The sequence below is a fragment of the Clarias gariepinus genome, chromosome 28 (assembly GCF_024256425.1).
Source record: "Clarias gariepinus isolate MV-2021 ecotype Netherlands chromosome 28, CGAR_prim_01v2, whole genome shotgun sequence".
In the NCBI taxonomy this organism is placed as follows: Eukaryota; Metazoa; Chordata; class Actinopteri; order Siluriformes; family Clariidae; genus Clarias; species Clarias gariepinus.
Window position 1 is genome coordinate 17985152 of NC_071127.1, and position 24258 is coordinate 18009409.

Here is a 24258-nt window from a genome sequence, read left to right on the forward strand (position 1 = left end):
TTGCCTTTAAGCATAAAAATTTTTTAGAGACAGACAATATGCACTAAAGAGGCAGAGTAGAAGTTGTTGTTTTTTTTCTTGCTGATTGCATATTTTCAGTTATAATACTGTAATCAGTAGCAAACTGTGCTATTTAAGCTTGGGCCTTTAAAACTGTGAGCTCCAACCAAAATAACTAAAAACCATATGCAACTAAATGCCAGTTGAAATCTGACTATAGAACCAACAGTATGGCTGCTATTACATGTTTTGCAACATGTATTTGTTCTGAATATATACTATTCACAATCAAACCTTAGATTTTAAAAGGGAGAAGAAAAAAAAACATACGTTTAGGGGACACCCAAAACACGACCCACTAAACCACCAAACAAGTGAAACACCTCATTGAGCCCAAAGACAGAATGGCTAGAAAAAGTCAACAGCAATTACAGCCAAATACACTTACTTCCTTTTTTTATCTTTTATCATCTAAAACCTCAAATCAGGAAAAGTTGGGACAATATGGAAAACGCAAATAAAAAAAGAAAGTAATGATTTCTAAATTGACTTTGACTTGTATTTCATTGCCGACAATACAGTACAACAGTGCATTATTTATTGTGATCCTCATGAATTTTATTTTTTGAACTTTGGTTCTTGCAACACATTTCAAAAAAAGTTGGAACAGTAAAGCATTTACTACTTTGTAATGTTGCCATTCCTTTTTTACAAGACGTTTAGGGACTGAAGACACCACGTGGTGAAGTGTTTCAGTGTGTAATTTCGTCCAAACAAGTCATAAGGTGGGAAACAGTACAGGGTATTCGTTGTCGCATTTTACACTTTAAAATACGCCACACATTCTCTATTGGAGACAGGTCGGGACTGCAGGCAGGCCAGTCAAGTACCTGTATCCCCTTTTCTCCGCAGCCAGGACTCTGTAATGTGTGCAAAATGTGGTTTTGCATTGTCTTGTTGAAATATGCATGGGCGTTCCTGGAAAAGATGTCTTCTTGAAGGCAGCATATTGTGCTACAAAATCTCTACAGTATGTAGAGGTCACTACCGGGCACTGACACAACCCCATACCATGACATACCCTGGGTTTTGGACTTGTTGCTGGTAACAGACTGGATGACAATACTTTATTTGCATTTTCCATACCGTCCCAACTTTTTTTGATTTGGGATCGTATACCACTTTATCCTGTATACAGGGTCACAGGGGGCTTGGGGGGCTGATGCCTGTCCCAGGAGACTTAGGGCAGGGGTGGGGTACAACCTGAATGGGGTGCCAATCCATCACAGGGCATATGCACACACTCACATGGGAAGAACATGCAAACCGCATGCACACCGACCCCAAGCCAGGAATCGAACCTTCAACCCTGGAGGTGCAGGGTGACAGTGCTAACCACTGAGCCACCTTGCCGCCTGCACATCTTTCCTTTTAAATAAAGAAAGCAATCATCCAATCATACAGGTGATCTTTAGCTGTAATTGTCATTTTATTTTACCTACAGTAGTCTCTAAATTTTAACAAATACATGTATAAAACATGTTTCCCTCCTACAGCACTGACATTGTATTGTATGGGGCGTTGGGTTAAAGGTCTTGCTCAAGGAAACCAATAGTGGCAACTGGGACATGACCCTCTGATCAGCAACCTGATTATGGCGCACATAATAGTTCAGCAGGGCCTCAGGAAAAGCCTCTAGTGTTCAGTAACCATATAGCAATAGCAAATTAAAAAAAATCCCATTGGCTAAATTTTAGATCTCACCCCTGCATCAGAGAAGGGTTTATGTTTGCAAGTAACACAATACTTGACATGTTACCAGATTTCTATAAATGTATACATTTAAAATTAATTTAAAAATAATATAAAATATAGCAATATAAATAAAAGTAAGGTTTTGTCTGTACATTGGTCAGAACTCGCTCTTTCATTTATATCAGTTTTTGTCACAGCATCATGCAAAACTGGCTGGACAGAATTAAATTAAATTTGGCAGTACAGTACATGTAGTCCCCTACTTATGAACAAGTTCCATCTTGGAAGCATATTCACAAGTTAAATTTATTCAGATTTGTAATCGCATCTAAGGAAATTAATCTCTTAGTTAAATGTAACAGTTTTGTATCTGGGCCTTTTTGTCTTAGAGCTGTTTTCCACTGTATTGGACTGTGAACTCTGTTTTGTTAATGTTTTTCCGAAATTATGATTATTTACCATCAGGGCTGACATTTTTTATTATTAAAACCTGCCCACACATACAATATATTAAACATTTTATGCATTCACTTACACACTGAAAATATTGTATATAATTGTAAATATTGGTATCTATTTCACTGTGCTGTCTATTTTTTGTATAATACACGTGAACTACTTCTGCGTTTTGTTCGCATCTACGAATGTTCGTAGAACCGTGGTCCGTTTGTATCTGCGAAAATTCATAACTGAAGTTTAATCTGCATGAATTAAATTGAAATGTTAAGTAGAAGAGATGTTATTCTTGTTAGTTATGTCCCGAATTTAATAATCTACTTAAAATTAAGCTACTAATAAGCTACTTGCTCAATGTAAACACGCACCTAGACCAATAGATAGTAATTAGAAAAGCTAAACTTGAAACCTTCAACATGAAATAATAATATCAATTATTACATTGAAGCTGATAAGCTAATTTTTTGCTTTAACCTTTGAACTATTTCTACAAATGTATTAACTATCAACGACGGGTACTTACACTAGGACATACTGTAATATAATGGCCTTAAAGGTCTTAAGATGTCACCACTGTATGTAATATACACACAAACATAAAATCGAGTCAATTTAAAACTGAAAAATTCAAAACGACTAATACTATGATGTATGAATAAAATAAGACATTTCAATTAAAAAAATAAATGATTAGGAGTTTAATATATTGCTCTGCTAATACTCTGGTGGTAATTTTCCGCTTGTTATTCAACTCTTGTTATCTGGCAGGCTTATGAAGCAGCACTTATTTATTATTTTGCATTGCAAGAAGCACACTGCATATTAACAAAATATTAACGACAATGTTTTTGTTCATTAAGTGTGTTCTCTAAGGAATACAGGCCCACTGTTTAAAACCGCGTCTCAAACTTAATGTACGAGACCACATGTGGCAGGCCTGGTTTAAGATGCTGATGTGGCAGCAGGAGATTTTTACCAGCTCTCTCATCTAATGTAATAGAAAATGTGACAAAGCTGACAATCGCATCCATTTGCTCGCAGTTATTAATGGGATGCAATGTTCTGTGCCCTTGTGCACATCAAATCAAAGTAATGATCTAGGCTGAATGTAACAGGCGAGAAAAATGGGGTCACTGGGCAATAAAAAGTTAAGAACCCTTAGTTTAAAAGATATGCTGACACAGCATTACAGCTTACTTTAATTTAATTCAGAATTTTATCCATAAAAAAAAAAAGATTTAATCAGCCCACACGATTAGCAGTGTCACAGAATAAGCTGTCACCTCTGATGTCCTCAAAAACCTCTGATGCAAAACCTTGTGGATTTTAAAGAGGTAAAATGTTTATGTATTTATAATTTACACAGCAATGCTCAGATTTTTGTTGCATGGTTTTCACCACCATATGTAAAGACATAACATATTCCATCCAGAGTTTAAATAATTTTTGGCCAAGGTCTTGCTAGAGAAACATTTTCAACTGCCAAGGCATTTTTACTCACCTACTGTACCTCCCACTAACCTTCCATATACTGTACATATGCATACAGTTTTATACCTTCATGAAAGCATGAGTGGGAAAACAACTTGTGGCTTTCTATCAAAATTTGGATCAGATATATCACTCATTTGTCTACGATTTTATGCAGGTTATAGGATACAGTTGTACACATCAATCAGCCATAAGATTACAATGTAAAACATCAAGCCCAGTATTGTATAGATTCCTCATGTGCCCTTGGGGCAGCACAGGCAGCTTTTCTGTGGGTTTGGACTAGACGGATCGGACTTTGGTCTGTTGTGGGCATTAATGGACCTCCGGTGTCCGTGATCCTGTTACCAGGTAACTAGTAGGATGAAAACGGCTCAACTGGGACAGATTTATATCACTTTACCAGTATTCAGCTGTATTTGTGCTGGGATCTGACCAGATTGCCTGGCTTTTGGTCCATGTGTGCATGCTGATTGGTGTATACAATACTGTCCAAATGTCAGTTTTCAATCAAATGGCCAATGAGTGCTTAATATTGTATTAGTTATGGTTATTCTTATTGTTAATCATTTCGTGGTGAATAATAATAAACATCGGTAAATTAATCACGTTTTCAATCAAACAGCCACAAGGTGCTTATTTATGCAGGTTACCCTTCAGTTCAGAATCACAAATAAATTATATACAAATTGCACACTGTTTTTGCTATTAAACAGCTTTTTACGACTTTTGTTAAATAAATTCCCATCATTATTCATTCATTCGCTCGTTCATTATTATTATTATTCTCATTATTGTTCATTATTCTCAATTGAACCATGTGGCGCACAATCAAGCACCGCTTAAGAACTGGACATTTTGAAATGTTTTTATTGTCAGCTCCTTAAGATGTGAAGAAGCTTAAGATGTATTTTCTTTAAGGTTTAAAGTACAGTGTACATTGTCAGTGTGAAAGTAAATTAAGGACTTGATCTCCATTTTGAAAAACCAACATCAGAGCAGTAGGTTTAGCGTCTGTCCCTCAGATACCAAGCGCTTCAAAAATGTGAAAGCTGAGTTTTGAAGATAAATTAGGGGAATGTGTCTTTCAAGTGAGTACAGTATGTAGTCCAGTTTTACACGTTTGCATGAACGAATATGAACTTTGTCATTTCCACCTAAAAGTGTAAGTTACTTTGGAAACAGCTGCATGCACAAAATGAAACATTTAGAGTCAGAGAATGTATTCAGTTTATCCACAAGATTGAGGTAAAAACAAAATTTTACTGTTATTTAGGTTTTAATAACAGAACCGTCATGAGATCAAGCTTCAGTACCTTAAAATGGTCAAGGAGGCGCCTAGAAAGACAATATTAGCAAAGCATTTAACAGCATTTATAGAGTGGCTTTGAAAAGGTTTTTATTCACACATCATCTGTTCTATGAACACTCTGAGTATACAGCAGCCTTATTATGTGCTGAAATTACATTTTGCACAGTTTTTAAATGCAAACCACAGCCCTTAATTGGTGTGATAGTAGACGCGCAGCTAAGCGTGTGGCTAGGATTCAGAATTTACTACAGCTACCTGGAACAAATGATACATGCAAACACTTCATTTGCATATTGTTTTCTACCTCCGCTTTGGGCGTAGTGTGACATTACAGCTTTTCTGCAAATGACCCACAACATGCCCACTTTTTGCATGCACAATTAGCCACCATTATCCGGCATCATTTCAAATCTCAGTGAATCAGGGGCTTTAGAGGATTCATTCATTCATTCATTCATTCACTTTGAGGAGGTCAGTTCAGATTTCTGTATTGAGAGCCTCCTCCTAGGCGAACAAAAGATGTTCCCAAACCAAGCGTGAGATGAAATCTCTCCAGGGTCGCGAGTCTGCTCTGGGGACACGCCTGATAGGTGATAATAGGGGTGTAGTTTGGTGAACGGGAAGCTTTGTTCACAAGCTGAGCAGCCGCACAGACTAGGACACAGACTACAAGACTGCAGCAGCTGACCTGATCCATGTGTCTGTCATTTTGTTTGAGCCAGTCGTTTGGATTTGTCACTTTGCCACGCCATGCCTAATTTGATGCCATTATACATCAGCTGAATGCCACCTGTTACTTTATTACTTACTAGTGTGGGTTAGAGGAAAAAGCATTAATAGACTTCGGAATAAAAGAAAATAAATACATTTCAAACCTTTTATGCAAAGCTGGGAGATTTAGGTAAAATACTAACTTGATCATTTGTTAGCTTAGTAAAACCTCTACTGTGGGCATTGCTGGCTCAGTGGTGGGTTTCTTGCCCAGCGTGAGGATGCATGGGTTTGATTCCCAGCCAATGTACAAACCCCAGCCACTGGATGATAAAAACAGGAGGGTTGTGTCAGGAGGGGCATTCGGTATAAAACCTGTGCCAAGGTGTGTGCAGATCAGATGGTCACCTTGACAAGAGCAGCTGAAAGACCACCAACCAAGTAAAAGTTCCAGCATGCTGGCCAGGCTCATGCTTTTGTTTGCTTGCTTTTGCTAACCTAAAACAGTAACATGTAGTCAGTGAAGAGGACCCGGAGGAAACCAACCAAGCACGGGAAGGACATGCAAACGCCTTGCACACACACCCAATGCGGGAATCGAACCCAGGACCTGGCGACAATGCTAAGCACTAAGCCACCATGGCGCCACAAGATTTATATACAGTATACATTTCTAAAACTGGTTTTTCTGATTCTCGCATGCCGATGTCAACGAAAGCCAAGTATGCAGATGAAATACAGATCTATAAACACCCTAACGTGCCTCCACCTGCTCTGCTCGAATATTTAACTGACCTAAAGCCCTGGGTGAGTTCACATTCTGTGATGCGCATAAATAACAAGTCATCCATGTCAGCTGAAGTTAGAGGCCTTGATGTCACATTATACTCCACATGGACATATAAAAGGGTTGTTCCAGTTAACTGGAGGGTTTCGTCATGATCTAATTTTAGCACTGTTTATCTAACTTAACAATTATTAACGTTTTTTTTAAACTGAAATCTCCATTAAATAATATAAATATACGATTCATTAATATAAAAAATCTCTACTAATTAATAGTATGGTAGGTTGAGAATCTATAGCTTGCCAAAAAAAACTATCGAACAAAAATTCTCAAAAAGCTAGTAAACGTAATTTTATGAGAATATCCCATTTTCTTCAGACAGCACAGAGAATTTCACAATCTCTCATTAATATGCACGATTATTTACGCACTAATACCCTCTCTATCCCTTTAACCATCACACCCAAAACAATTTACACTCCTCCCCGGGTGTACACTTGCTCACCTCAACACGGGTAATCTGTCAGACATTTATTGCAAATAAGATGTTGAAAAAAATATTGTTTTTGGGAAAAGGTGTAAAAAGAAAATGCAAATAAAACAAACAGATTACAGGTATTTGTTCCACGTTTAAAGAATATAATCCACATGCCAGGATTCAGATCAGTTTCTTGATAGCTCTAAGCAGCACATCGCCGCTTTCGCACTTCCAGGATGCCATCTGGGATTTTCCACAGTTTTTTTTTTTTTTTGCAGACAACACATCTCTTTTGAGGTGTGTGTAGTTTTTCATAAGCACCTGGTGTCACCACATGGACAGGGCTCTATATCATTCTCAGGCTGATTGTCCATGGATACACCACACAGCTCCTCTCCCATGAAAGTTCTGTAGGTCATTAGCTCTTTGTGCAGCAGGTACGATGTTTGACATGACTGCTCGTTCTACTGCAACCTCAGTGGAGCACCATCCAGTTCTTCTGTTCTTGATCCCACCTGTTGCAACAGGTGGGATCAAGAACAGAAGAACTGGATGGTGCTCCACTGAGGTTGCAGTAGAACAAGCAGTCATGTTCTGGTGATCCAGTCTAGATCACTCACGTGCATGTTCCTGGCTGTTTCACTCACTGGGCATGGAATGGTAAAAATTAAACTAATTTGTCAATAGTCTCACTTTTATTGAAGTCATTCAAAAAATCTAAGCCAACAAACCATCAAACACAAATCACTCCACTTGTATTACGTTTCACCTGCATCGCTCCCGGCATCCTGTTTGTTGACGTTCCGTCCCAGCAGCACCTGTGGAGTAGCAGAAGTGTATGAAGAGGTTAATGGGAGCATGGTTTTCTGCTGAGCTGAACTCCAGTTGATCTTGCAGCCAAGAAGTGTAGTGTTCCTAGAGCCAGATCACCATCCAGGCCAGAACTATTGTTGAAACTGTCAAAGCAGGAAAGAAATTAAGCATAGTGTACCAGCCATGGCCAAAAGTTTTGAGAATGACTCAAATAATAACTTCACAAAGTCTGCTGCCTCAGTGTTTTTAGATCTTTTTGTTAGATGTGTGGTATACAGTACTAAATAGTATAATTACAAGCACTTCGTAAGCGTCAAAGCCTTTACGTTTATGCAGAAAGTCAATATTTGCGGTGTTGACCCTTTTTTTTTAAGACCTCTGCAATTCGCCCTGGCATGCTGTCAATCATCTTCTGGGCCACATCTTGACTGGTGGCAGCCCATTCTCACATAATCAATGCTTGAAGTTTGTCAGAATTTGAGGGTTTTTGTTTGTTCACTCCCCTCTTGAGGATTGACCACAAGTTCTCAATGAGATTAAGGTCTAGGGAGTTCTCCAGACCACAGACCAGCAGGTTCTCAATGGGATTAAGGTCTAGGGAGTTCTCCAGACCACAGACCAGCAGGTTCTCAATGAGATTAAAGTCTAGGGAGTTCTCCAGACCACAGACCAGCAGGTTCTCAATGAGATTAAGGTCTAGTGAGTTCTCCAGACCACAGACCAGCAGGTTCTCAATGAGATTAAAGTCTAGGGAGTTCTCCAGACCACAGACCAGCAGGTTCTCAATGAGATTAAGGTCTAGGGAGTTCTCCAGACCACAGACCAGCAGGTTCTCAATGAGATTAAGGTCTGGGGAGTTTCCTGGCCATGACCCGAAAAAAAAAAAACCCAAAGGCATTGTTCATCATCAACTGTTCTTGGATGGTTGGGAGAAGTTTCTCTCGGAGGATGTACCATTCTTTATTCATTTATTTTTGTGTTCTTAGGCAAAATTGTAAGTGAGCTCACTCCCTTTGCTGAAAAGCAACATCACACATGAATGGCCTCAGGATGATCTATTCTTGCCATGACACAGGACTGATGGTAGCGCTCACCTTCATACATTTCTAAAAGGGCAGCAAAGACGACACTTCTCTCAGAGAAAAACATCAGGGACAGACTGATATTCTGCAAAAGGTACAAGGATTGGCCTGCTGAGGACTGGTGAGGGTAAAGTCATTTTCTCTGATGAATCTTCTTTCTGATTGTTTGAGGCATCTGGAACAAAAGCTTGTCTGGAGAAGAAAAGGTGAGCGCTACCATCAGGTCTAAAAACACTGAAGCAGCAGACTTTGTAAAACATTTGGCCACTGCTGTCCAAATAAGAAATGGTCTGTGTTTATCCTGAGCTGACACAGTGTACAGCAGACGTTTGACAGAAAACAGAGGTTTAAAAAAGGAGCAAGAAGGCCATCTATGTCAAAATGGAACAATCCTCTCTCAACAGACCAGGTGTCCAAGGACTATCAGCTTGAAGTGACTCACATCCAATTTATAATTTTTTTTTTTTTTTTTTTTTTTTTACAGTTTTTTTATGTCTGGATGAAACACGTGTCTGATGTTTTAAATATCGTATCAGAGTAATGTTTGTATGTGGTCATAGATCTTGAATGAGAATTTTGACTGAAAACAGGCAGTTCAGAATTCATGTCACCTTTTGTCTCTGCGCATCATCAGCAGCAGCACCAGCAGTGCATGGATTCCATAACAGTGCACACAAGAGCTTCTAGACCAGCTAAAGCGAGGCATTTGGTTCTCTTCCTTCTTCTGTAGCGCAACAAATACAACCGACTAACTGCTTGTTGTCCTCGCTAAAATTACATCCATTGTTTAAAATGAATGTTTGGTTGCACAAATATGATGTGTTTTAACCCTCATGGTGCAAGTAAAGACGTATCAATGTGCACATTTCAGAGGACAGATGCGTCTACATTAGTGTCAGATAAGCGTCATTTCTAATTATGAATGTAAACCGTCAAGACATGCAAATCATAAGGTCCTTCAGCGTAGTTTGATCACTCTCAAGGCGGTTTCAGAGTCGTTCAGACCTCGATTCAGACCCTAACAACATATATGAAGGACATTTGGAACAACAACCCACAGGTCACCATCAGGGTGTCAATTAACAACTTCACAGGGGTTTTACAACTGCCACTCCATGCCAGGTTGTTGTTGGTTTGTTGGCTGCTCCCAGCAATTGGTCACCATTACGCTGGATACTCCCATATTATTTGGGCTTGGGTCATGCACTGCATCCAAACCTACCATTGTACAGTATGATAGTAATAATAGCAATAAGGTGGCATTGTGGTTAGCACTGTGGCTGCACACCTACAGGGTCCGGGTTCGAATCCTGCCTCGAGTCTGTTGGTGTAGTTTGCATGTTCTCCCTGTCCTTGAAGGGGTTTCATCTGGGTACTCTGGTTTCCTCCTAAAGACTGGCAGATTAGCATGACTTATGTTCCCAAATTGCCCATTGTGTATGAGTGTGCCCTGTGTGCCCCAGGATAGGCTCCAGGCCCCCTGTGACTTCTAACAGGATAAACAGTATAGAAGATGAATGAATTAAATAATAATAATATTGATAATAATTGTTGTTCTCTAATACTGCATATCTCAGAGAAGCAAAAGCAGGTGACCGTTACATCAACACCATTATGATCCACCATATGGACAACGCAAATAAAAACCTTGCTTGAACGCATAATCTGCTTATCACAGACACATAAGCTGCTTATTCCATGCTAGTGATTTATCCTTCCCTTCTATCTATTCAACTGGTACAAATGAGACGGGAAGAATATAAACAAAATCTTATAGAATTTAAATTCCCTGAGCCGATCATTAGTATTGAGGAAATGCACATGAATAATGCCTTCAGTGCTCTCGTTATTCCGGCTCTTTTAAAGTGTTTGTTTTTTATTATTCCTAGAACCTTTCAGTCATGAAATCCTAAAGGTTTTTTTTTTATATAGTTTTGATGTTTCAAGGTTACAGCGGTCTGTCATACCTTAAGAACAACAAGCGGATGCAGCAGGCCCTCGAGCCATTGTCTCAGCTCTTTCAGCACAGGTATGACAGCAAGGAGCTCCAGATTTATTGCATCATGAATCCTTTCTGTGGAAGACAGTTTGTGTTTTCATGGGCAACAGATATGTTTTGGTGTTGTGATAGAGCAGCTTTTAGCTCTTCTCCTAATGTTTCTTTCTTGACAACAAAGGGGCTTCAATGTTCTGGAGATGTCATCTAGCAAGGGTGCTGGAGTGAATCGTTCTTTAAGCTTCCAAACGCCCCGCGAGGTGGGAAGTGGCTAATTTATTTTGATTGCTTTTAATAGAGATGCTGCAGCGACACTAAAGTTTCTACGAGCTACAATAAAAAATCTTAAAGCCCAGGAATCTCCGCCTTTCCATTACGATTTGTGCCGCAGGCTATTCTGATACTGCCACCACCTTTTTATTATTCGTCTTCACCTTCTCTTCATCATAGAAGCTAAATAGCTAATAGTTAACAGTTACATAAGAACGCAAAATTAGTATAACTTTTTACGTTGGTATTTCGGGTAAGAGAACCCAGAACCCGGCAGCCTGAATCAATCATTTGCCTGAATTAATCTAAACTGGTCCTAATCTAAGTCTAGGTTGTGATGCATGGCTGCTAGATTTCCTTTTTAGGTATCTTGTGTTGACTGTTTTTTTTTTTCCAATGGAGGGATTTATAAAAACCTTCAACATACTGATTATTACAGACGGCATTCATCAGCTATAAAAAAAAAGTTCTGTGAAAAGAGAAATTGGTTAGTCTTTATTCATGCATTGATTACTCAAGCCCCTGTGCCTACCCCATTTATGTCAAATTAGAACACTGTGTTTCTCCTGTAGGCAGAATATAACATCAAATTAGTGTTGTCCTATTTAATTTCGCCATCAAAAGCAACTTGAATTACTTAAAACTTTGCAAAATACTCTGACTTTTTTTTTTTTTTAGCAAATCCTAACACATTTTAAGCAAAAATAAAAAGCCATGCACACTCTACTGACTCTCTGGGGAAGTGTACTACTTGGACCTGATTCAATCTAATTCAATTAGATTTTATTTGTATAGCGCTTTTAACAACTGACATTGTCGTAAAGCAGCTTTACAGAAATAATTAAAATATCAGTAGGGGGTGTAGTGGTTAGCACTGTCTCTTGCATCTGCAGGATCCGGGTTTGATTATGCATGGAGTTTGCATGTTCTCCCAGTACTTGGTGGGTTTTCCCAGGTACCCTGGTTTCCTTCCACAGTCCAAAGACATGTAGATTAGGCCAATTGTTGTTGGTCTTTTGGGTGCTCCCAGCAAGGAGTCGCCATCCAGTCCGCACAACAACTTGGCACAGGTTTTACACCGGATGCCTTTCCTGACACAACCCTCACATTCTATCCGGGCTCGGGACCGGCACTGCATCCAGTCTGGGGGGCTGGGGGTTTGATCACTGGCTGGGAATCGAACCAAGGCCTTTTATAAGGTTGAAAGTGCGGTTGTAAAACAGGAAATGCAGTTCAGTTACTAAAGTCAATATTGATGAGCTTACCGACTGTTCACCTATTGAGACTAAAACAAGTTCAAGTTATTGCAGTCGCAAAATCATCACAGAAAACTCTTTTTTACCAAAGCAGTCCAATCCCTTCTTCATGATTATTAAGCAGAACCGTCCTCTTTAAGCAGACCACACAGGACCATCCTCAGAATAGAGTGTTCTTCATGCGACGAGGACTCGAACCAGAAGTAGGGCATCAGGATGAATCAGGCAGGTCCGGAGGGCAGAAGAGGTCAGGATCATGTGTATCTCAGGAGTGCCATATGTAGCTTGACAAAGATAGCAAGAGAGAGAGAGAGAGAGAGAGAGAGATGGAGGCAGGGGAGACATGGGGGAACGAAAAAGATATAGAGGTGGGCTAATGGATACAGGGAGGAAGGAATAGAGAGAATAGTTAGTTCTGCTCACAGACACAGAGGGGATAGGGTTAATGTGTATTTAGATCAGAACTAACTATGATAGCATAACTAAAGGGAGAGCCAGAAGGAAACACAGACATGAGGCCTTTGTGTGAAGTAAAGCAACCAATCACTACACAGTCCACGAGTCCACCAAATTTGCATCTTTACCTAAGACAAATCTATTTTATATAAAAGTCTTGGCTAAATAAATAGGTTTTTAGCCTAGATTTTAACTTAGACCTTGCCCGAGTCTTGAACATTAATTGGATGGCTGTTGTTTTCATTATATGAGGTACCAGCAAATTGCTTTTTTATTTATCACAAAATACTACGAGTTTACTTAGGTACCTTTGCGCAAGAACATTTACTGGTTTATAGGTCAAAAGTGGTACAGTGGAACCTTGGATTACGAGCATAATTCATTCTGGAAGCGGGCTCGTATTCCAAAACACTCTTAAACCAAATAGAATTTTCCCATAAGAAATAATGAAAATTCAAATAATTTGTTCCACAGCCCAAAAAAATAAATACCTAAAAATAATTAACACAAAATATAAAGTAAAAATACAACAAATTAACCTGCACTTTATAAATCCCGACAGATAAGTGTTTCCGTTTATTCGCGCAGGTGCTGTGTATTTGTGTGTGTATGTGTGATGCTAAAGTAAGAAGCCCCTCTCTCTCTCCCCCTTCTCGTCTTACACATTTACCCCTCCTCCACTCTTTTATTTACACACGCACGTATACAACGGAAACATTCTCTAATGACACTCGATTGAGCGACACACTAACGGAATCACTGTGAAGAAAAAAAAAACTGCACTTTACCTTTAAAAAAAATTGAGACAGAGCAGTGTTTCTGTGTAGAGCAAAGAGAAAGAGTGTCTGTGTATGTCTGTGAAGATGAAAGTAGGAGGGCTCTGTATGTGTGTGTGTGTGTTTTTGACCTCTTTAATGAGACTTGCTTTTGCTTTACATGTGCACTGTACACACATGCATACAGACACAAAATAAAATATGTTTTACGCACACACGTGGTCACAGTGTTATAGTAAACAGTATACGCGTGCATGGATGTTGATCATACCAGTAAGAGACGCGCACTAAGACCCAGCAGGGGAGACGATTACCCACAATTTCACAGCACAAGAAAGAGAAAAACCGCTCAGTTGTGATCACGTGATGCTCGGCGTTAAAACAGGAAACGCATGCGTGTTACACGATACTCGTAAACCAAGTCTTGTTCGTTTTCCAAGTCAAAATTTATTAAAAATCGTTGCTCGTCTTGCGGAACACTCGCAAACTGCGTTACTCCCAATCCGAGGTTTCACTGTACTTTAAAATAATTTTCACTGGAAGCAAATGCAGTGTGGATAAGACCTGAGTGATGTTCTCATATCTTCTGGTTGTAGTAAGGACTCTGTCTGCTGCATTCTGGACTAACTGGAGCTTGATTGTTGCACCTAGTAAAACATCCAGACAGTTAGGCATTACAGTAGTTTAAACAAGAGGTAAAAAAAGCATGAATTAGTTTTTCTGCACCCTGTAGTGACAGTGGCTTAGTGATAAGCACTGTCGCCTTGCATCTCCTGGGTCCAGGGTCATTTCCCGCCTTGGATCTGGGTGCATGGAGTTTGCATGTTCTCCCCATGCTTTTTTGAATTTCCTCTGGGTACTTCAGTTTCCTCTCAGAGTCCAAAGACATGCAGATGAGGCTGATTGGCATTCCCAAATTGTGCGTAGAGCGTGAATGAGCATGTGAATGTTCCTACCATGGTTGTAAAAATGGGACTAAATATGATGATGGTCACCATTGGCCTCCACGGTCACAGAGGTTCCTGGATGTGTTTCTTATCCTGGCAGGATTTCTGAGATAAAAGAAGTCTATTATGGTAATACTATCTACTGTAGATAAGCTACAAATGAAAGACTTTTACTCAGTTTGCACTCGTAAAACCAACCCAGGACTAAAATAAAAAACTAATATTTTGTTCATCTGCCTCAAGCTTTGATTAATGATTCTGCTTATTGATGCTGCTGATTTTTTTTCCATCTCTGATCAGGATGATTTGTGGTATTTTTATGACCCTGGTACTTCCGCAAAATTGATGGTTCAGCACTATCCTTGCAGCTTTTAATAATTCATTGTTCATTCTTCACTCAAGTCCAGTCACTTTAATGTTTGCTTTGCTTGATGCATTCCAATAATTTCACCCCTGTGAAATGGTGGCTCTTTTTTGGCCAGGCAGGGTACAATATCATTAGACTACTACACTTGAAAATACTTGCTAGATCTAACTCTCACAGACCAGCAGTATTACTCGTATTTCTGTCTAATGCTCAATGCACAATAAATTGGACTTGTTGAAACTCTGCCTCACCAGTCAATATCCGTCAGGAGTTATTCATTAATTCGTTCATCTGAAGAAAGCACTTTATCCTTATTACGGTCACGGTTGAGCATACACTGGGCACAAAGCAGACATACATCCTGGATGGGACAGCCGGGGCAATTTAATGTCCCTAGTCCAGACAAATATATGGTTTTGTAGGTTGGGATTAAACCGGCAGACATGGAGGAAACTATCAGCAATTAGTGTCCCATTTTTTTTAAAACATGAAACCTTATCAAACAAATGCATCCTGGGCTGCCTTGTCCGTGTTATTTCCAAATAACAAATAAGCAGAAAAATGGTCTATAGTTTGTTTTAAGTGTGGCATTTCCATTTAAATCCGGTTGCTGTTAACTCTCAACATGAAGCCCGAAGAGCTGTCACTGCCAGTGAAGCAAGGCATCATTAGGCTGAAAAATCTAAACAAACCCATCAGGGCGAGAGTGTGCTCCAGGCTCAGAGCTATAAGACAGTGATATTCGGTAATGACCCTGTATTTAACCATGTTAGTGGTCACCTGACCAGCACACACATATATGGTTCTTCCTCAAACACACGATTGTATAGAATATCTTTGTTTGCTGTAGCTTTGCAATTCCCCATCACGATAGGAATACAACATTAATGAGATGCTAGTGCACTGCAGATCCCCATGCACACACACATACAGTATTAATGCACAAAGCATTAACACCTAGCAACAAATGTAGTGTAGCGTAACCGATAGAGCCGTGTATCACATGTGATGATTGATTCGAATTCATTTTTAGGAACTGCGATCTTCAATTCAACTTGATTTAGTAGCACTCATGTTTTGTGCCTGATTTTTTAGCTCAACCAGCTAAATTTCTTATAGGTTTTGGAGTATTAAAAACTACTAAAAGTATCTAATGAGCATTGAAATGCTGTGTTTTTGATTGTTTAAATATTATGTCTCCCACTGTACAAAGCGATTTTCCTTTTTCGACTCCACTCTCCAGCCCATTAGGTGGCAGTATTGCGCCAACCACTCATGAGTTTAAAAGAAGAAGAGAATATGTATTTTCTGCGAAAGCTGCGCAGTATTTTTAGGAATAAAAAAAAAAAAGTTTATTTCAATAAAATTTAATTAAGTTTTAATTATATAGCACTTTTCAAGTCCCTGATAAGCAAGCTGAGGGTGAGGGTGGCGAGGAAAAACTCCTTGAGATTGCAATAGGAAGAAACTTTGTCAGGACCAGACTCAACAGGGAACCCATCCTCATTTCAGTTCAGACTTTTTAAACATTTTTAAGTAATTTTTTAAGTCTGAAAATTGACCCATCAAGTCAATTAATTGAATCGACCAACAAAAGATTGATTAAATTGCATAATCGATTAAATCACCAATTAACTAAAGAGTAAATAGGAGAAAACTGGAGTTCTGAGTTTCGTTTAGTTTTAGGAAAGTAGAAAGTTTTAAGAACATAATTTTAGTTTTGAGAATGTTCAAACTATTTTCTTCCAATTTGTACTTCCAATGTACTGGAAGTTCTGGGAATGTTGTTGGATAACTGTTTTACATTACAACAAGTTATATATTCCACTTACATATTGTAAATAAGTAACGTGTAAAATACTTTGCAAATGTCAGCAATTCAACATTGATCGATCAAGGATTCTAGTACAATATGTAAAGAACTACGCTGGTATTCTTTTGCATTACATTTTGTTGTTGTATTTTTTGGGACTTTTGAACATTGCTGGATTGTACTGTATTTCACAGTGAACATGTTTATGTAATATATTACGACTTGGAAAATAAAATCTTTAAAAAAAAACAAGAAGTAAACAAAATATATACAGTTACAAAAATATAAATACCCCAAACCAGTATCTACAGCAGGAACCCTGAGCGAGGTAATGTAGTTGTGATTACTGTACTGTATGTTGCGGTGGGACCCAGTGTCGGAACAAATTTGTTTTCGAAAATTTTCACTCTGATAAAATGATGTTAAACACCTGTGAATGGATGACCCAAACACAACGTTACAAATACAGCCTTAAAACAACTAAATTTAAACCGTTTTTTAGATCATTTCACACACAGTCCCTTAGGTTTCTAACTGGGTTTGGAACTACGATGGGAGATCGGGACAGACACGACAGCTGCAGTAGTGCTTGTATCTCATGTCACGCACCACTTTTTGTTGGAATGTTTCGTTTTCTTTCAGGAATATTACTGTGAGTTGCATCTTAGCCCCCAAACGACTCGACTGTAATATGGTGCTTGTGGCGCTTGTTGTTACGTTTGTGCATTTACTAGCATCAACAGCATGCCCTCTAGTGGTCCAGGGGTAAACACACTTTGCTTTCACTGCAGTAACCACAGCTTGAGTCCGGGACATTCAGGACATTAGTATTGGTATCAATATTGTTTTGAAATCATTGTTGCAGCATTCGTTCATCATCACGCCATCGTCATAATTACATCAAAATCAGTCTAATCCATTACAACCCAAAACAACCCAACATCTGTATTGTTGCCAAATCAACATCATCACAACACTTTGACAATCAGAAGATCCTGCTGAGACATCCCCCCCCCCCCCCCCAACTCCCCCCTCCCCCCTGCAGTGTCATCACGCTGCCCCGGCACTCATTTTGAAATAGATTGTGTTATCACCTTGGGTTAGATGTGTAAATCATCGTGTGACTCCGCACGTCTCATATTCTCTCTCTCTCTCTCTCTCTCTCTCTCTCTCTCATTGCTTCTTTTTGTGTCTGATTATAAACAGTTCTCATCTTTACAGCATACTCATCTCCTTTTAACTAACAAAGCTCATTTTCTTATCTAAAAAGGGATCTGTATGAATCAGCAAAAGCAGAGTCGATTAAACATGCGCCTTTTTCTTTAGGCTCTTCATGAAACTGAATAAAGTCCTATTGCTGAGTTGTGCCCTGGAATCCTGAGCAGTGGTGGTGTTGTGCTGCTCTACTCTGGTTAAGGCAGACTGCTGCTTTAGCTCACATGGTAGAATAAATGCTCTGATATGTGGGTGAATAGATATACTGTAGAAAAACCTTTTTCTTTGAGTGCTTCGTTAGGTTGCACTACCTACCTGCTAAAGTACAAAAACTCAAGCATGTTCCATGTCAGTGCTGTGGATCAGAAATACTAATTCATATTTTTCAACATCAAGTTTGCCATATTCTTTTCTTTTGTGCATCTCTTTGCCATTTTACAGTACTGTATGTCCTAGGTGGCACTGTCGCCTTCTACCTCCAGAGTCCGGGTTCGGGTCTGTGTGCATGGAGTTTGCATGTTCTCCCCATGCTTGATTGGCATGTGTGTGTGCCCTGCGATGGATTGGCCCAGGTTGTACCTTCACCTCGTGCCTTAAGTCTCCTGGGATAGACCAGACCAGACCAGACTGAGAGACAGTGTGTCCTCATAATTGAAAGAAAATTACTTTTTCGGACACAATTAAGAAAAAAAAAAACCTGCTGTTCTGCATGTATCTCAAGTGTATATTGTATCTACACTGTAATTTATACAGCAACACTTTTCATTAGAATTATTAACGAATAACAATGCAATACAGATAATAACATGCAGAGAACAGAAAGCATTGGATTTAAGGAAATGATATGAAAATGGAAATGCTGGACCAAAAGCGAATCAAATAAATTGTGTATATTTAGAAATGCAGAGAAGGAGTGAGTGGCATTTCTCTGTCTTTATTTTGTTAGCGAATAAACATCTCCTATGGGACCTGACCTACAGATTAAATGTATTTTAGCATTAGTGTTAAAGTTCCAGTGTATGAGAGAAGTACAGGTACTGTTGCTATAACATGAAATAAATGACTGCCACCTACTGTTTAAAATGTGCTCTCACACGACCCTAATGGAAAATGAGCTCTTTCAGGTTGTAACTTTAAAAATGCCTAAAAAGAAGAAGAAAAAAGTCGCATTTGGATTTAAATCAGAAAACACTTATTTGACTGCACAATTTCCTGCAGAGATTAATACATTGCACTGTGGCCTTGCACCTCCAGGGTCCGGGTCCAATTCCTGCCTTGGTGTCTGTGCGCATGGAGTTTGCATGGTGGGTTTCCTCTCCCACTCCAAAACACATGCTGATTGGTGTCCCCAAATTGGATAAAGGATAAAGCTGTATAGGCGATGAGTGGGGGGTTTCTCATTTTTTACACAATCATGTCGGATGCATCCCGTAGTCATTGAAAAGGATACAGTAGTAATATACAAATTATTGCCCTGCATCAAGCAAAGACAACAACTAAGGAGATTGCAGAAATGACCAGGATTGGGTTATTATTATTAGTGTAAAACCTGGATGGATGGTGCTGAAATGTCAACTTTACAGAAGAAATGTGGTTCGAGATGACTTAAACGATTGGTCGAGTTATTAAGCAGAGCTTAATAATTATAATATGTCAATATATATGTATATTCCATATACACACAATGTGAAGAGAACTCACGGGATCTGTGTGTCCATAAGAAAACCACTCGTTACTGAGACTCATCTCGTCAGTGAGACTCGTCATGTGGGTGATGTGTGCATCAGGGTAGGAAGGGAAGCGCGTGAAGCGATGCACCCATCATGCATAGCACCCGCTGTGCACGCCTCTGGAGGTATTGTTATGATCTGGGGTGGCTTTAGTTGAATAATCGCAGAATGTACATTATGGAAAGATCAATCACCGAGATCACTCCTGGTCTCCCTTCAAAGACCACAGCGCTAGTAAAGAATGCACAGCAGCTGCTCCACGGTGTGATGTGACTCAAGAAAGTCGTACTTTACTCATTACCTTCACCAGCATCTGATTTTTAGCTTTAAGCTTTTTACTTGTTCGTATTGCTAAAGGATTTAGGAAGCAGTTTTTAAGCCTTGACCTTTGAAGACACTTTTTATGGTACAGTTGCAGGAATGAGCCTTTAGATGGCAACATCGAATGCTCTCTGTATTTTCACTCCATTTGAGGCTGGTCCTGGTGTGAGAGTGATGTGTAGGTAAATATGAACAGGGTTTAATTATAAAAAAGTAGAAAGAACCAGCTGGCTGACAACTTGCATCTAATGGATTCCCTCGTCTTCTTGTACACGTTTGCGATCACTAATGCATGACCTTAAAATAGATTTTCTTCAGATTAATCCGTTGGGGGTTTGGTATATTTTGATGTTATTATGAGGTAGCCGAGGTAAATGGAAAAAGATCCTTTTTTTATTAAACAGAACATAGAATAGAGTCTGGTAATAAATGTTCTGATATATTTTTATGTTCAGGGATTTTTTTTTTTTTTTCGGAAGTTATTATTTCTGGAAGGGGGAAAGGAGAATAAAAAAAACTAAATCAGAACATACCGTACACTCTTAATTAAAACATGGCTTTGAAAGGGAATTAATAACAGTATGAATAGTTTGAAGGAGGCTGCTGTGATGCAGTGATGTTATTATACCTACATGATATTACACGGCAAAACCTCCCAGTGATGTTTACTTGGATTATGTTAGAATACCAGACCTGCCAGTCTATAGACCAAGCACGGGGAGAACAAGCAAACTCCATGCACACAGACCCGAGGCAGAAATCCAACCCTCGACCCTGGAGGTGCGAGATGAAAGTGCTAACCACTATGCCACCATGCTGCCTAAAAGCTGACACTTCGCAAATAATTAGCAAAAAATAAAACAATTAGGTGACATGAATAACATTGATTACCAATTATACACCAGCAAACCAGTGACAGGACTGACTGTGTTGCTTTTCTTTTTTTTTTAACATCCTTTACTTTGTCAGACGGGTTCTATTTAAGTGATTTCTTGATTCAACAGGTCTGGAAGTAATCAGGCCTGGGTGTGGCAAGAGAAATTAAACTCAGCTTTCCAAAAATCATTTATGATTTACAGTAGCAAGGGGGCAATTATTTTTACACATAGGACCGGGTAGGTATGTACAAGTTTTTCCTAATAAATGCAATTATGATTTAAAACCTGCATTTTGTATCCACTCGGGTTATCTCAATCATATAAGCGTGACAAATATGCAAAAACCAAAAAAGAAATCATTAAGGGCGCAAATACTTTTCCACAGCACTGTATTTAAGGGTAAAAAAGCAAAGCATTACTGTAAAACCCCCCATCCAGCCGAGTTCCCGTGATGGTTGGTGCTGGCGAGCGGCTCCTGATTGCACAGCTGGTAGTATTATTGCAGCCTCCGCTCGTCTCCCTACAGCTGAAGTGGTGCAAATGGTTTGAGCTAAAATGGAAAATGGGGAACATGGAAAATCAATATGGTACAAGCCTGGTTTGGACTTCCTGCTGCTCCGCTAATCTGATTGTCCTGTTCGCTTTACATACAGCTATCAGATTGAATATCCTGTAGGTTCGGACTTTCACTTCTTAACGTTTTATATTTTGTCATTCAGTATGTGACGGTAATCACCCTACAGTCCTTCCACATCATTCAGTGTAGTGTAAAGGTCGCCTTAGCTGTAGGTGTTTTTTCATAGGAAATGATGTAAATGCAGATAATCAGATAAAAGTTATTACCAATTTCCAACACTATAACCATATTTTTATTGCATATAAAAACCATAACAATCGAAACATGATTGAGATGAAAGTATTTTTTAAGTAATTTATGATTCCTTTTTGCACCGTCTGCTTTAAAAACACAACTAAAAGCGACTCCCTTTTCTTTTTGCTACCGTCCTTTCTAGCTAACATTCCTGAGACACATGGTGCTGTGCTGTGTCTTCACTAAATCTTGCACGAAATGCAAAAAAAAATAAAAAGTAAACTCTCTTCGCTTGGTTTCCACTGTTGCAAAGTTTTGAACGGTTCCCGGACATACAGTACGCGCAACTTACTGGCGCCCGATTCGGCTCGGTTTGTTCGCGCGTATGGCAAAATTGCTAAACATGCAGAGACAAATTTCTTGCGAAATTTTATTTCTTAAGGCGACAACTTCTAAAGATTTATTTAATGTTTGCTGAGCATTAAGAGTTTTATAATGTGGAGATTTTCAGTTTAAACCCATGACCATGAGTCCAAAAAAAGTACAAACTTTCTGTGCAGTCTGTGCGGGAGGGGCGTAATCTCTCTCTTGTCAATCACAGTGACACTCTGGCTCTCTCCAGCATTCGTGATCAGGAAAGAAAGCTTGCTGAAAGTAATTGAGAGTGGGTCAGCATTGTAGCTTACTGTTGCTTGCTAAACTGCGCCAAAAGAAATATAAATCAGGGGGAAAAAGGAAATGAGATTGGATGCATCTCATCAAATAAAACAAAAACAAACAAAAAAGCGTCTGTAGCTCAACACCCACCAGAATAAGATAAAGCTTTGGAAGTAGAATTACAATTAAGTCAATAGAACAGGAAATGTGTTTGAATGCAGTTATTGATATTATGCTTATTTGTGCTACATTTACAGCATTTGGCCGGAACGACTTACACTCTTATCTCATTATACACTTATGAGCAGTTGAAGTCTTTAGAACTTTAGGGCCCAATGGGGCACCTTGGCAGTGGCAGGGATTTGAACCTGGGACCTTCTGAACCATAGTCCAATACCTTGGAGCTACACCTGTTTAATTATATGCCCAGGTGGTTGTATATGAAGCTACACATTTCTGCAGATTTGATGTTCTATTTAGTTTGTTTGTTGCTTGCCAGGATGAACCCTTCTATAGATGGACACTGATGCTCCCTTGCCATAAAAAAACATTCTGTCATCTCTTTCTCTCTTCTCGTGCAGTTTACGGAGAGAGGGCTACACGGTACAGGTCAACGTCAATGACTACTTGGACATCTACTGCCCGCACTACAACTTGAGCCAGCGGGGGGCGCTGGAGCACGGCGTGGCCGAGCAGTATGTGCTCTACATGGTCAGCTACCGCGGCTATCGCACCTGTGATCCGCAGATGGGCTTCAAACGCTGGGAGTGCAACCGGCCACACGCACCACACGCGCCGATCAAATTCTCGGAGAAGTTTCAGCGCTACAGTGCCTTCTCGCTCGGCTACGAGTTCAACGTGGGCCACGAGTATTACTACATATGTAAGTATGGTTAGCTAATTAAGAAAGTGTACGTTTATCTGGAGCTATCATTTTTCTTTAGTCGTTAATTTTACCCTTTAGAAATGGGTTGTTTTTGACCAGGTAAAGATTGGTCTTAATGTGCAGGAGTCTCATTTACATTACAGCATTTAACAGACACCCTTATTCAGGGTGACTTCCATTTTATCTTGAGCAATTAAGGGGTCAAAGGGCCTTGCTTAAGGGCTTAAGGGCCCAACTTGGTGGTGGGGGGTTAAACCTGGGACCTTCTGGACTATAATCCAATGTCTTAACCACTGAGATACCCCTGCCCTCTCCGCTAATACCTCCTAGCATCACCGCTACCTGTATGTGCTCCGGTAACTCATGCTTTGCAAATTAAGCAGTCCTTTTAAAAGCCTAATATGTATGCAGAGTTGCCACAGGGATGCAATATACTGACTGCTTTAATAGCCAATCTATCGAATGTAATTGGACGGGAGAGTGACAGGAGTTATATTACTGTGTGTGTGTTTTTTTTGCAGCCACACCCACCCATCACCATGGCCACAGCTGTTTAAGACTGAGGGTATTTGTGTGCTGCTCAACACGTGAGTTCTGTTTCACATATAAACGCAATCACACGCACATATAAAGTGTAGCGCACATGTACAGTATGTCAGATAACAGCCTCAATTTTAACGGTTTAATAGCTTCCGCCCAAAAATTACACATACAGTAAAGCTATAAAGAATTGATTTTCAACTAATTTGAGCAACTCCTTACCCTGCCACATGCACAAACCTCAGAATCCAAAGGAGTGTGAAATGTTCTGCACCGGGGAAGGTTCCAGGATCCATCTACAATCTCATTAGACACTCAGTGCTGCCAGTCTCTCCAGGGGAGGCTCAATAATTTTAAAATAGAATCAGGGATGCTGGTGTAGAGAGAGAAAAAGAAAAAACCTCACTGAGGCACGTCCCAAGGGCTGGAGCTGGCAAACCTTGCATTTATCATA

At 39.6% G+C, this 24258-nt stretch overlaps 1 protein-coding gene across 1 annotated transcript in view; it reads left to right on the forward strand.

The window, feature by feature from the left end:
• The window catches only part of efna3a (ephrin-A3a), a 106881-nt gene that overhangs the window by 79459 nt on the left and 3164 nt on the right, over positions 1–24258 (forward strand). Inside the window, exons 2-3 of the mRNA XM_053490335.1 lie at positions 22960–23261; positions 23786–23851. Coding sequence (XP_053346310.1) covers positions 22960–23261; positions 23786–23851 — 368 coding nt within the window. The remainder of the gene's footprint in view (positions 1–22959; positions 23262–23785; positions 23852–24258) is intronic.